This window comes from Macrosteles quadrilineatus, unplaced genomic scaffold (genome assembly GCF_028750875.1).
Source record: "Macrosteles quadrilineatus isolate MER2022 unplaced genomic scaffold, UCM_ALF_1.0 Scaffold_2__2_contigs__length_208266976, whole genome shotgun sequence".
Taxonomy (NCBI): domain Eukaryota; kingdom Metazoa; phylum Arthropoda; class Insecta; order Hemiptera; family Cicadellidae; genus Macrosteles; species Macrosteles quadrilineatus.
In genome coordinates this window covers 157987097-158000434 of record NW_026542595.1, presented here as the reverse complement: position 1 = coordinate 158000434, position 13338 = coordinate 157987097, and the positions used below count along the sequence as shown (strand labels likewise).

The 13338-nt window shown below is 34.4% G+C and overlaps 1 protein-coding gene across 2 annotated transcripts; it reads right to left on the bottom strand.

Annotated features, from left to right (window-relative positions):
* Window positions 1–380: 380 nt before the first annotated feature.
* LOC128987216 (endocuticle structural glycoprotein SgAbd-1-like) lies at window positions 381–10952 on the bottom strand. 2 transcript variants are annotated; one of them, XM_054407964.1, is made up of 5 exons: window positions 10867–10952; window positions 5141–5389; window positions 4603–4691; window positions 1705–1960; window positions 381–545 (listed from the first exon to the last, which is right to left on the bottom strand). In XM_054407964.1, the coding sequence occupies exons 1-5, from the start codon at window positions 10945–10947 to the stop codon at window positions 453–455; spliced, it is 768 nt and encodes a 255-aa protein (XP_054263939.1). In that variant the 5' UTR covers window positions 10948–10952; the 3' UTR covers window positions 381–452. The 2 variants fall into 2 exon arrangements, with proteins under 2 accessions (XP_054263939.1, XP_054263940.1); XM_054407965.1 differs by having other exon boundaries at window positions 4603–4688.
* Window positions 10953–13338: the final 2386 nt, after the last annotated feature.

Here is a 13338-nt window from a genome sequence, read left to right as displayed (position 1 = left end):
GAGTATCGTTGGACAATTGTAGTAAATGTTAACCACCATTTTCCATGTATGTAACAAAATCAACATAAACTTCAGTATAAGTCCAAAATGAAAGGTCCAATATAAATATAATTATTTCTGAGACACAATTTGTGGTACCCGTAGTGTTTACACAACAGTATACAATGTTTTAAAGCAATGGTATTGATTGCTTATTAATTGCTACATAGCAATTAGTGATGTATAGTAAAAGCTTACATCCACTATTTTGAAATTATTTGTGATTTGTTCTAAATCAATGTAAATTAAATAATTGACATTTAACGTACGTAAAACTATTTCAAACCATTAAGATATACTTTTAAAAGAGAATATGGGTAATGAATTTAACAAAGTTGGCAAAAACTTTGTACATTTATTATTTATAATATTTACACAAAATAACAGTCAACACGGATAGCGAGTGTAGGAGACTATCTCCTGAAGTTCTGAGGATAGTTGTCTGCAAATCCTTGTTCCTGTTCTTGGAACTCTTTGTACAGCTTAGGGTCATTCTTAGCTGCTTCCTGCAATTGAAAATAATAAGTTGGTTTAAATACTTTCACAATTAATTATATTTCTGTTTCTTTTTCATTGGCACAATTAAAATGAAGATTTGTTTTTACAATACGGGTTTTCAGATATTTATTTTATGCTTTTCTGATTTGTTGTTATTTGACACAATAATTTCCTTATGTAGGGATATCATAATACCATAGTGGTTAAGCTTACAACCCCTCGAACTATAAAAATAATATAATGTATAGTGACCGTAAAATGTGTAATGGAGTATAACCTAATGGTAGGTACTATATTATACGTAATACGTATCTATTTTATATTAAGTAGCTTAAGCAACTCCCATAATTATCTCAGTGTGCTAATCTCTTCTTCTGACCAGCACTTATAGTGTGTGTCTCCCCTAGTACATACATAACATTTGACATATATATATCAATCATATATCAATCTGTTAGGTACATCTTGAGTATTTGTATTTCCATAATCTTTGAGTCGAATCTTTTAAAGTCATCAGAAATTATGACTGTTATTCGTTTTAAAATAACGTCTGTAATACTTAGCAATTGCTCGAATTCGAGCAACAGGGACACTAGTACTTATTTAATACGCAAGCAGGTTTTTTGTGACAATTACTCCTCAGAAACTACTGAACCGATTGACATGTTTTTGGTGTCATTGGAAAGAGCGTAACGTGAAATTGTGCAGGAAACTTTCTTTTTAGGGAAATAATTAGAGAGCGAGGCCCTGGGGACCTTTAAAGTTTCGTATTTCTCCATAAGATTAACATGGGGGAAAAAATTGTTATGAAACTCCAGCTGTTGTCAGAAATTAAAAGTGAGAACAAGAAAATACGTTAATTGTAAACTGTAAATAAGTTTGCTAATGTAACAGTTTGCTACAAACCTTTACTGACTTAGTTGAAATGAAATATTTACTATTTGAATTTGGGTTGGCGTAAATATTACAATGGAAAATAAGCGAGAGAGCCTGGATAAATTGATATAATCTGTTATGTACATATTGAGTATTTGCATAATCTTTGAGTCGAATCTTTTAAAGTCATCAGAAATTATGACTGTTATTGGTTTTAATATAACGCCTGTAATACTTAGCAATTGCTCGAATTCGAGCAACAGGGACACTAGTTCTCAATAATAATATTACCCGCTGGAGTCTGATGCCCTCGTAGATGAGGTCCAGGCTCTTCTGTATCTCTTCAGGTACCGGAGGAGGTGTGGGCAGGTGCGCCCCCTCGGCTCGGAATCCACCCTCGTCCGCTGTGTAGTGTACTGTGATCAGCTGGCCGTCCGGGGACGTGTAGGAGTAACTGCCGTGCTGAACCAGCGCCTCTTGGTCCTTTACACCCACGTTCTTCAGGAACCCGGTCTCTTCAGCGACTATGTTGTTGCCGGTCTCGTAGCTAAACATGGACAAATTATACAATGATTATCTGATTAATAGTAAGACCAGATGGCAATTTTCATTCAAATTTGTCATTTTAATTATACATCCTGTTAAGTGTTCTATTGATTAATTTTGCCCTTAGTCTGTCCCCAAGACATAAAACGTTTGCCATTTAAATATTTGTACCATTAGGCTCCAACACATGTTTTGGGATTTAAGAATATTAACATGTGTTTTTGTACAGGGTGACACAAAGGAACCGGACGTTTTTTAAATAAGTAGTACACAATAGTTAAAAGGAATAACATGGTTTTAATACTGTACATAGTAAGGTAAACATTTGCCATTTGTTACCAAACAGTCATTTTATGAAAATGACGTCACGCATATGGCGGCAATGTTTTTCTCTAGAATATTCATTCTGGTCTGAAAATCATTCGAAACTCGGGTCAGGAGGTCTTGTTCAATGTCATTGATTTCTTCTGTGATTGCCAACTTCAAAACCTCTAGAGTGCGTGGTTTGTGAGTATAAACAAGCTCCATAAGAAACCCCCAAAGGAAGTAATCACAGCTGGACAAGTCAGCTGTCCTTGTTGACGGCCACGGTATGTCACCAAACCGAGAAATCACCTTGTTAGGAACATTTGCAGTGTGCGCTGTAGCACCGTCCTGTTGAAAATAAACCCTTTCTCGGTTTATTTGACGTCTGCAAAGTTCTCGATGGAGAAATGTGTTCAACACGTGAACATAGCGTTGAGAGCTCACTGTCACTGTTGCACTATTTTCCTCGAAAAAATACGGCCCTTGGACTCCTTGTCAATGCTGCTGTCACTCTGGCGATGTTTTCGGGTGTTCTCGAAGTTCTAACAATGCCTGGTGGTTTCTTTCTTGTTATATTCCCAGTTGTACGGAACCCTGAAACCCATCTTTTATAGCGTATTTCGGTTTGGAACCGTTCCATGGAGTTCAATATTAAAATGTTGACCAAAATCCCTATGGGTTTTGACGATGGATTCACTATTTTAGACAAAAGTATCGTATGCGAAAACTCGATGGTCTAATGTCGACTGAGCCATTTCAACAAAAATGGCAAGCCTCACTGAAGGTAATGACATAACCTCAATCTTCCTACCACGTGCGACAACAATGGAACAGCTGTTTAAAAAACGTCCGGTTCCTTTGTGTCACCCTGTATTATTGTTGGTTTTTATTGTTCTGTGTTCATGTTGAAGAAATATAAAACTGTTGTACTGATTTGTTGTATTTGATTGTTGTACTGACTTGTAGTGATTTTTCTCCCTATCAAAGTATTAAAAAATGTTTCCTCTCTTTTCACTATAACTCTAAATATCTAACCCCAAGATTCATTTAAAAAATGTAAGTTTCCCAGCCATATACAACACTGATTCAAGGTCTTTTTCCCGGTTATCAAAATTCAAGAACAATTTTAGACACAAAGAATCTATATTTTCATTTACGGATACCCTACAAATTATTGCACTTGCGATTAATTAAATCCGTTATGTAAGGAAAAACTTTATTAATCTTACTTGGTTTGGATTTGCTTTCAAAACGTGATCGGAAATGGTTGCGGTATTTGTAAACAACATTCAATGTAAAGATATCAGTGACAGCTAGAAGAAATAATCTTGATTCGAACAGCTTCGTTATTTCATAGATGAATATATGATAAACATTGAGAAAACTTTACAAAAAATCGCACAAAATTGGGTTTTTAAACGTCCGTCATTTTATTTACAAAGTAGTGACGCCATATTTTAATGGCTAATGACAATCTCGCCAATCCAGTTAATACATTAAAATGATTTGGAACTAGATAGGTACTCTCGTTTTTCAGAAGTAAGGCCACGTAAAATGGCTCTTGGGCCGTGACAGACAGGAAGACAGACAGACAGACAGACAGACAGACAGAAATTTAGATGAGACTTGTTTCGGTTTCTTTAATGTCTAAAACGTAAAAATAACCCAAAAAATTAGGATTCTTAGCAATGTACAGACAAAACTCTAATTTTATTTACATAGATTTACTGAAACACTAATAAGCCCCTATAATGACCATAACAAATTGTAATACCATTCACTATAAAAAGAATAGACTGCCATGTAATGTAAAAGTTTGAAGCAAAAAAAAAAAAAAAAAAAAAAAAAAAAAAACCTGGTGCGATCTGTTGAGCTGGTCTACAAACTAATGACAATATCCTGTCTCATGTGATGCATCAATCAGCTGTTTGCTATGATACTGCATTGATTTTAATTCATATTTAACCCATTATACTTTCTGGTGAGATGGTCCTGATCTTTTCTTGGCTTCAAATTTTTACATTTCATGGGAAGTCTATTCTGTGTATAGACAATGGTAATAACATCGCCAAAGAGAATTAAATATAGACCGACAGTCATGCTGTGGTTAGTAGAAGTTCTGGCGTCCACCGCTGGGAGCGCCGTAAGTTACGGCGTACCTTGAATGAATCTAACTTTAACTGAACTAAAATAGATCTACTTAACGCCGGCATGCAGGTATGCTATGTTACATCATTGAATTAACTACTCATCGGTATTGCAAACGCTTCTTAAACTACCAAACAAGTAGATTGAAACCTCTGTTTAACGTACTTATACAAATGAAATACTTGTTACCTAGCCTTGTAGCTTCCATCTATGCTTTGCTCCTTGTCAAAGCGGATGATAGGGATGGGAGTGGTTAAGTCGTTGCGACCACTCTCCTGCTGTAAACAGGTTTTTTTTCGATTACAAATGTAAGATATTCATGAATACTTTTCATTACTAAAGTAAAATGCAAAATTTTATCTGTAAAAAAAAGAAACGTCAACATAAATACTGTAGAAAATATAGGTTTAGAGATACGCCAAGTGAGCTCTTAAGCTTAATTTTAAGCTTATAAGTAATATTTCATTGACTGTTTTCTATATTTAGAAAATACCTATCAATTCTGTTGTATCTTATTTAACAAGTAAATGTGTTCCTTATTCCCTACCCATTTGTTACTTTTTCCAGGGAAATAAACATTTTAAAATATTTGTTACTTCTATATTTATATTTTTACAATATTTATTTCTCATAAAACTATTTTTGTGGACAACGCTCACAAATAACAGTATACAGTTAACAAAAAATTATTTGCGCTTAGTCATGTCATAGTTAAGAAAAAAAGTACCTGATAGCTCTTAAAGGGAGCTCCGGAAGATACGCTGAAGGGAGCGGGGGAAGAGTAAGGCACGGCGTTGTAGGCTGGATCATACTGTTGTCCAGGGACTGGGTTGTTGTCATACTGGACTGGAGAAGAAGCAGTAGGCTTGGGGGAGTACTGGGGGGAGTAGGGTTTGGGGTTGAACCCTAGAGGGATGGGCTTTGCTATCCTCCTCTGACTGGACACCAAACCACACAGGCATACGACTAGCACCACCTGCAATATGTGAGCATTATTTAAATTTCAGGTTTTTAATGTGAGAAGCGTTGCTACAATGTTTTGAGTTGACCTAATGTTAGAGGAAATATCATAGCAATTGTGTATACGGCACATAAAAAAATAATAAATTCCGATTGGGATTATGGAAGGCTTGAAGACTTATTGACACAAATAATGGCACGCTAAAATCTATATCAGAAACAAATATATAGAGAACAGTAACTATAGTTCGGCCGCTTAGAAAACGACCTGCGCGCTAATGCTAAACCAATGCTAGAGGAGGTCGCTTTCTAAGCGGCCGAACTATAGTATATTTATGAGAGAACTAGAATAACATATTTAATATATTTAAGTAGTACCATAAACATGGATCTTTTTGATTGTGACTATTACTCACTGTCATTGGTCAAACTGGGCAAAAAGGAATCTTAATAAATATCCCAAATAATTGCCTTGAGAAAAGGTCTAGATAAAGTGTCCAAACTGAAAAAATATCTTAAAATTAATTCTTCTTAGAGTTCCAAAATGTTCGTGTTTTATCTTAAATAAAGAAATAAAAGTAATTCACACGTGATACTCCTTGTAAAATCCAATTGATCAAGAGCATCACAAACTCATCTGAATAAAAAGTATAATTTTGATCAGTGAATTACTGCTACAAAAGACCTTGTTATTGCAGTGTACTGTTGAAACGTCTTACATTTCTCACAAAGTTACTTTTCACGCCACTCCGGAAGCCCACATGACACATCTTCAGTGACGGATGAACCACATCAGAGTTACACTAACACGCCCACATAACTTCTCGATGAGACACATTCGTGACTCTCTCTCACTTTCTCTGAGTAGCTTCCTCATCATTACAACGCGATAGTGTATCACTACTTAAATCCTGCTTAAAGATGGATTAAGCTGTTTCGCTGTCTGGAGCGGTTCCTCTCGAGTAACTAGTTCCCTCGTCGCGGTTACTGAGTTGGAACGGGTAATGTCAGGGTTGCAATACCGTGGCTAGACGGTCTGTGATTTTCACGGTACAAAGGAGGAGGTAATTGGGGTTTTAGCTAAATTGATTCAAACCACGATGGTTTGTTAAACTAGAAGTAAATGAACCTGGTAGAGATGCGTTCAGCGCAATATAGGTAGGATGATTTGGTTTAGTGCCTAACATCCGTCTTACGACAGCACGAAGGTTGTCAAGTAGTATCAAATCAAATTTTTTCTTGTTATAAAAAGTTATACCGCAATGTAAAAGTTAAACGAATTATTGTATTTCATTGTATAATTTTCCTTTTCATAAATCTTAAGCCTACACGTTTCATGTTTTAGTTTAATAAAGGAAATTATACAGATTCCAAGGTATGATGATCCATTCTCCTTTTTCAATGTGGCTTTTAAAATCATTCTCTAACCACTAACCCCCGAACAATGTTTTGAATTGGTTCTACAGAATAGCGTCAAGTTAATGCCCGGAGTGTTTTAAATAAGTTCTGTTGTTTGTGTTTGTATTTTCCCTTACAATTTGATTCAAACCCTTAAGGAACTGCTAACAGACTCGTTCTAGAATGGTTTGTTTACATGTTCTTTATTTTTGCACACGGTGTATTTTGTAAAGAAATTGACTAATTTAAAACAATAATTTTCAAACAAATCATATTTTTAAAGTATAAACGCATTGTATACCTGTTATGCTTATATATTTTTTATTTACATCAAAACAGACATGTGTAATGATTTCTTAATGTTAACGTCCCCACAATGTTATCGTAGCATTTTTTTTCTTCTTAAAATTAATTTAAACGTTTAATGTTGCCACCGTGAAATTAGGGAAAGGAACAGAATTTCAATGAAGATAATGTTCGGGAGAATGCAAATCACTTTACTTTAGGGGTAAAAAGTATACCTTTACCACGCCCTGTCCTGCACTCTGCACATTCTACCGAGGAAGTCTCATATTTGCGCGGATATTCTGAAAGCATTTCCCGCCATAAATCCCCCACTTCCCCGCCATTCGCAACGTCTCGCCGGGTGGGGCAAGGTGTTTAGCAACGTTTAGCAAATTTGTCCAAGGAGGTGGCGAAACAGTGTTTACAATAACTAGATGTTGTCTGCGGTATTCGTGAGGAGCTCGGTCTACCCTTTACCATTTACCATCCCACGCCAGACGGGCGTGCCATCCGTGCCATTTAGTGTCGTGCCACCTCTGTTTGCGTCAGTCGTGGTATAAGGTTAATGATACCATTATACCACAAGCTGATCCCGTCTTTTGGTATAATTGCGTGGAATTTGAGAGTTTGAGTAATGAGAACTGTTTAGACTAATCATCTCGGTGTCAAGCTTCAAGCTGTGGTTATAAATTTGACAGCGGGTTTTGGTACCGTAAAACGGGATGTCTCGTTAAATATTGCTACAGGAAAACACAATATTTTGCTTATTTGGATCCTACAAATACATTTATCGCCTTTCAACATTTTTTCGTTGTATTTGTGTAATACATTCAAATACATGTGTGAATACATTAGGAGTGATCTTTAATTGGGCCTGGTGAAGATTTGCTAAAAATCAAATCATTATCGTAATCTTTATGTTTTAAAAGGTTTATGATGTAAATGCTTATTCTTCAGATTGTGTAAAAAAGATCCGTAAAATAATAGCAAAGTTGTTTAATACTGATGAAGTTATTTACTGAGTAGGTAATTCCTTTACATTACATTTGTACATGCTTAAACGAACTTGAGAGCCGTTATATTGGTACAAAAGTGTACTATCATAAAATAGTAAATAAGTAAGAAAAAACGGACATTTGCCGATATTTTTTTCCATTTTCATACAAATTAAATTTATAATGGAGCCACGGCTATCTAATGTTGTCTGTCATGTATCTTTGCGTCAAATATACCTAGTGTCCTGGTGTTAAAGAAAGTAATATAATGAGTACAGATCTGTTTTACAATATTATTTACGCAATAAATAATTATTTATCTCTGGTTCCAGGTTATGTACATGTGTTACAGTAGTTAATTTTCTAATAATTTTTGTGGTGCTCCGGTTGACAAATTTTTCCTATCCAGAATTTAGTGAGATTAAGAGAAGCAATACTTATTTCAAACCAATTAAGCTTCTCTCATGGTGAAGTATGAGAGCTCTGCTTCTTGCTACCTTTTTATATACTGACGGAGCACAATTATACATAGGCCTATGGATCTACAATCTCTGGAATCATCAACTTTCTTCCATTTCGATATTTACATTGTGTATTGGATCAGTATATTCCTACCATACATAGATAATTCCGTTTTACCATTAGACCAGATTTCCTCAGTGACCAGCATGTCAGTGAGTCAGTGACCCAGGCAGGTGCTTAACTATAAGGAAGTAGGAGTCAAGGTTGGTAAACTTTCACTGGTGACCGAAGATGCCTCTGATGCCTACTGGTAGTTACCGACGTGCCTACTAGTTGTGCAACTACAACTACAACTCGTTGGACCACTGACATGCTTGATGCAACTAGCATCTGTCTCTTGGGAGGGACACAAGTTTATTTTGAGATCTGACTTTGGCCATTGCGCAGATAAACCATGTCTAATAAAGTAAATAAAGTACATAGAAAGAGTATTTTATCTGTGGTAGCACCGGAATGTCACTACTCCGCCTATACGATTATTTACTCAAAAAGATAACATCCGTTTCATAAAGCATTGTAGTTCAAATAATTATAACTATTCTCGAAATGATGAATTAGGCTTTCTAATAATTTTTTGTCCTAAGACGCTAGGCACGAGCCTGCTATGTTTTTCACAGGCTTCCTAACCATAGATCCAATGTTAATAAGGATTTAGGATTTTTTTCATTGTTTCTATTATTTTTGTGAACTAATACAGTTTTTGGGTCACCAATAGCTCTAGCTATGATAGAGCAACTCAATACAAAAGATAAGGGGACAATACATTTCTGTTCAAGCACATAAATTTGCAAAAATACTATCACTGATAAAATTATGTTTTTCGCAGATCTTTATAACACAGTAATCATGTTCAAATAGAAATGCTCTTTTTAGTTTAGGGGGGTTGATATTATAAGTTCAAAGGTGTTACCCAATAAACCATTATGAAGGAGTTAAGGCACAAACGAAAATGAAAAATTGGACTAAGAATTGTGAGCGTAATACACATATCACTTAATAATAACTCAATTGAGTTGCAATGGTCGTAAGATAAAACGTACTTACCTAGGAGGGCTAATTAGTCTTAAAAGAGCTACTATTCTATAATTACCTTGTTCGTCTTTATTAAAATACCAATCATGCTATCTTAGTTATTTTTTGACACATCATTGTATCGAAAATGAAATGCTGTAATTGTTATGTTTTTGCAAAAAGATATACAGTATGGGAGATTGGAGGCCATTGAAACCACGACCCCGGTCGATGACTTTTCATAATCACCTTGACTTCACTAACTAACTTTCTTTGCTTTCGTTTACCAGGCATCTGATTATCACAATAATTAATTAAATAAATAAAGAGAATGGTAAATTTCAAGTTACTATTAGCTCCATTTGCTATATACTATTGGAAGTCTGTTTTGTATATTTTATATCTTTTTTCGTACTTTTGTCTTAATTTGACTTTAAAACAACTACTTATTTTGTAAGACCGAATCTATCAACATTTTTTATGATACAAAACCTGACACAACCGCTTTACCTACCTAAATAAGTCTCTAAAAACGTTTAGTAGGAGTATTGCCTAGCTTATGACCTAAATTCAAAATTTCCACTTACTAAGACAAGTTTTTTACTTACAATCGGGACCTTCTTTTTTATCAAGCGAAAAGGGGCATAAAAACCTGTACCTATTTTATTGATGTTGTAGTAAAGAAAATGCATTACTAAGTCTACATTTTAAAGTTGTTCACAGACCAATAACGTGTCTATAGGAACCCACTTTAAATCTCAATGTCAAAATTGTAATGTATAAATAATATAGGCATGGTTCTTGGTTATGACAATTGTTGAGTGGTAAATGTTTTGTAACGCTATGATCGTGGCTATAAATGAATACGAAAGGGATTGTATGTTTTTAACGTACTGTCATAAATAATTATATTCTTATATGTGGGTGAAATAAACATAGAAATGTAAATTTATTGCTCAATAAAACAAGATAGCTTTTATTGAACCGAAGAAAGATTTTAAATTACGCATGTCACGATATGCAACGTTTTGTTGTTAAATAAAAATGTATTCCTCCAAAATAAGTTATAATTTTACACATAATGTCAAACAATATTAATTAAATACTAAATCCTAATATTATTTTTAAACCGAAATAAACAATGATAAACAAATAATTAGAGTATAAACAAACCTAAAATGGTAGTATGTTTCTAATATATTTTTAAACTGTAAAACTAACCATGTTAAAGACAAAAAGTGAAATTAAAACCCCATAAAATGATGAAAGTTCTGGTACTCACCAAGGTCCTCATGGCGATGGCAAGGATAGAAGTGGAATACGTGGAGGCGCAGCCCAGCATCCGTATATATACGTGATCCATCAACACTGCAAGTGAACAATTTAAATCGCTCTGGTCGGGGGGAGCTTTAGTTTCGCGGGGTGGGAGAAAGTACCTGCACATCTCCCACCAAAATAAGACCCACCTCAATTACATCAGTGCATTTGAAATGCAAATTGTCTGCAAGAATGGCTATCAACCGATATTGTATCTGATATAGGGCAATCAGCCGATATTTAAAAATATAATTCACATATCCTGGGTATGATACCAGCAAGAACCTATGTTCATAAGGTTAAGGAATACAATTTTAGAGGTTAATTGTTTTTTAAAATTTTTAATCTATTAATTTACCCCAGCATATTTTGTAATTTAGTGAGGACACATTTATAATTTAAAGCTATAGTTTTTGCTTAATAACAACATCAATAGAATTACAACATTGCATAATGTAGACACGGATAGCTATTAAAAAACTAAAGCACACGACGCCGATAAAAATATGGCACAGAATACTGAGATATTGTAGGAATTCGTTTTCAAAACACCCAAAAAATTCTAAAGAGATTAAAAACACCGTCGTCTATAGCACGTTCTATGTAGCATTCTAGTATGCTACATAGAATTAATTACACGTGGTAATTGTACTTAAAATGTATGTATTCGGTTTCCGTATGGCTGTCAATGTTTAATATATTTATAATCTAGGCTTTTGAAGGACATAAATTGTTCATCTTTGAAATTTAGTAAATACATATCTGTATGAATCATTATGACCCAATAGTGCATAAAATATGTGATTTATTAAGTTGAACACCAAAATGGTAAATAATAGTGATACCTAGCTCTTGTCCTCCTAAAATATCACCCCAAATAATTCTCCTAAAACTTCTATGGAACACAACTTTGTTACAACTAAATGCGATTTTCGATCGTTATTTTATCTGAGGCATATCCTGAGATATCCTGAGAATGAGTCAAATATCAGTCGGCGTTGCCAATAAACCCAACCTAGAGGGGCATGAAAAAAAAAATAAAACGATATTATACTCGCATTTCAAAGCTACGAAAATCGGTTGTTGTAGTCTCAGTTGTAATTTATATTGTGAGATTGTCGATTGTAAGATGGTGTGTTTTAAAGTATGTATCGCTCTTTTTAATCGGTGGTAGCTTATTGTTGCCTTCTTCAGTTTACATAACAATGGTATAATGAACAATCACAATCGTGGTAGTTAAAATTAATTAAATTACTTACTAAACAGCTGTTTGTTGGCATCAGCTGAATTTAAGACAAGTTAGAGGTCGTTTCGAAAGGTTATCTTTATATTAAAAGGTCGTAGTTTTCTAACTTAGTTCGCATAAAATGGTGCAATACTGTATGACGAAAGATAAAGTTCATCACATGGGGAAAAATTCCCTTTCAACCCTCGCTAATTCTGATCCTCGACTTCACCTCGATCGTAAAACTTAAAATCTGGCCAAAAAGAATCTCTTTTTTTCCTTAGTGATGAATAATACTATTAAATATAAAAGTTACGTATTTTAGAGCTGGAGTTATTAACATTTAACATTCTACTCAAGTTAGTTCTGTCAGTTCTTATTATTTAAGGTAAATTTACTGATTATTACTGACTATTTCTTACATATTGTTTTATTGTGATTATTTAAAGATAAAATAAAATAAAGTATAATGATTTTTTTTATTTGGACGGAGGAGATAGCTTACAAATGTTAAAATTAAATTTTAACCTAATTTGCATTAGCACTATTATACATTAATCCAAACAAACATAATTTATGTACACAATTCAACAGATCAAATATTCGAATGTTCAATCACAAACAAACAATAATGGTGTGGAAGAACGAACAAAGCCACGAATTTACCATTGAAGGGAGTTACTTTCTATTGTAGGCTGTGATTCGATAACCAGTATTGTTTGCTAAAATCTGAGTCAGAGCCAAAACTGTGGGCGTGAGAGTCTGCGAGGTGACAGACGCGTGGGTGACGGGGTCAGAGGTGACAGAAGATGTATGTTAAACTAAACTGATTGAAGTAATATCTTGAATGTTTGAATCGACTTAAGTAGGAGGCTCTGTCAGCATAAGATGTAATAAGTATGTAAATCTAAACAACGGTCGGTTATGTTGTAGGTTCTCATACGAATTACATTTTGATTTTTATTGTAACAGTGGGTTTCGTTTACGTTCCACCTAATAAAAAAAAAACACTCTTACATTAACATGGCTTTAATTGTAAGAAATATATTTATTAAGGTGTTTGATAAGATGTTTAATAATAATTAAGCCCGCCTAGTACAAATTAACTGTAGACCATAGTTTGAGTTGTGTATGTCAAATTGTTATTAGTGATTTAAAGTGTTGTATGGAGGTTAAAATACCTGTTACTGTCAAGTGACTCTGTTGCTCCTT

Coding starts and splice junctions, on each gene's coding strand:
- LOC128987216 (XM_054407964.1), bottom strand. CDS start 10,947: ATGGATCACGTATATATACGGATGCTGGGCTGCGCCTCCACGTATTCC. Junction 5,390..10,866: donor CCATCGCCATGAGGACCTTG/GTGAGTACCAGA, acceptor CACATATTGCAG/GTGGTGCTAGTCGTATGCCT. Junction 1,961..4,602: donor GATGGAAGCTACAAGGCTAG/GTAACAAGTATT, acceptor GTCCATGTTTAG/CTACGAGACCGGCAACAACA.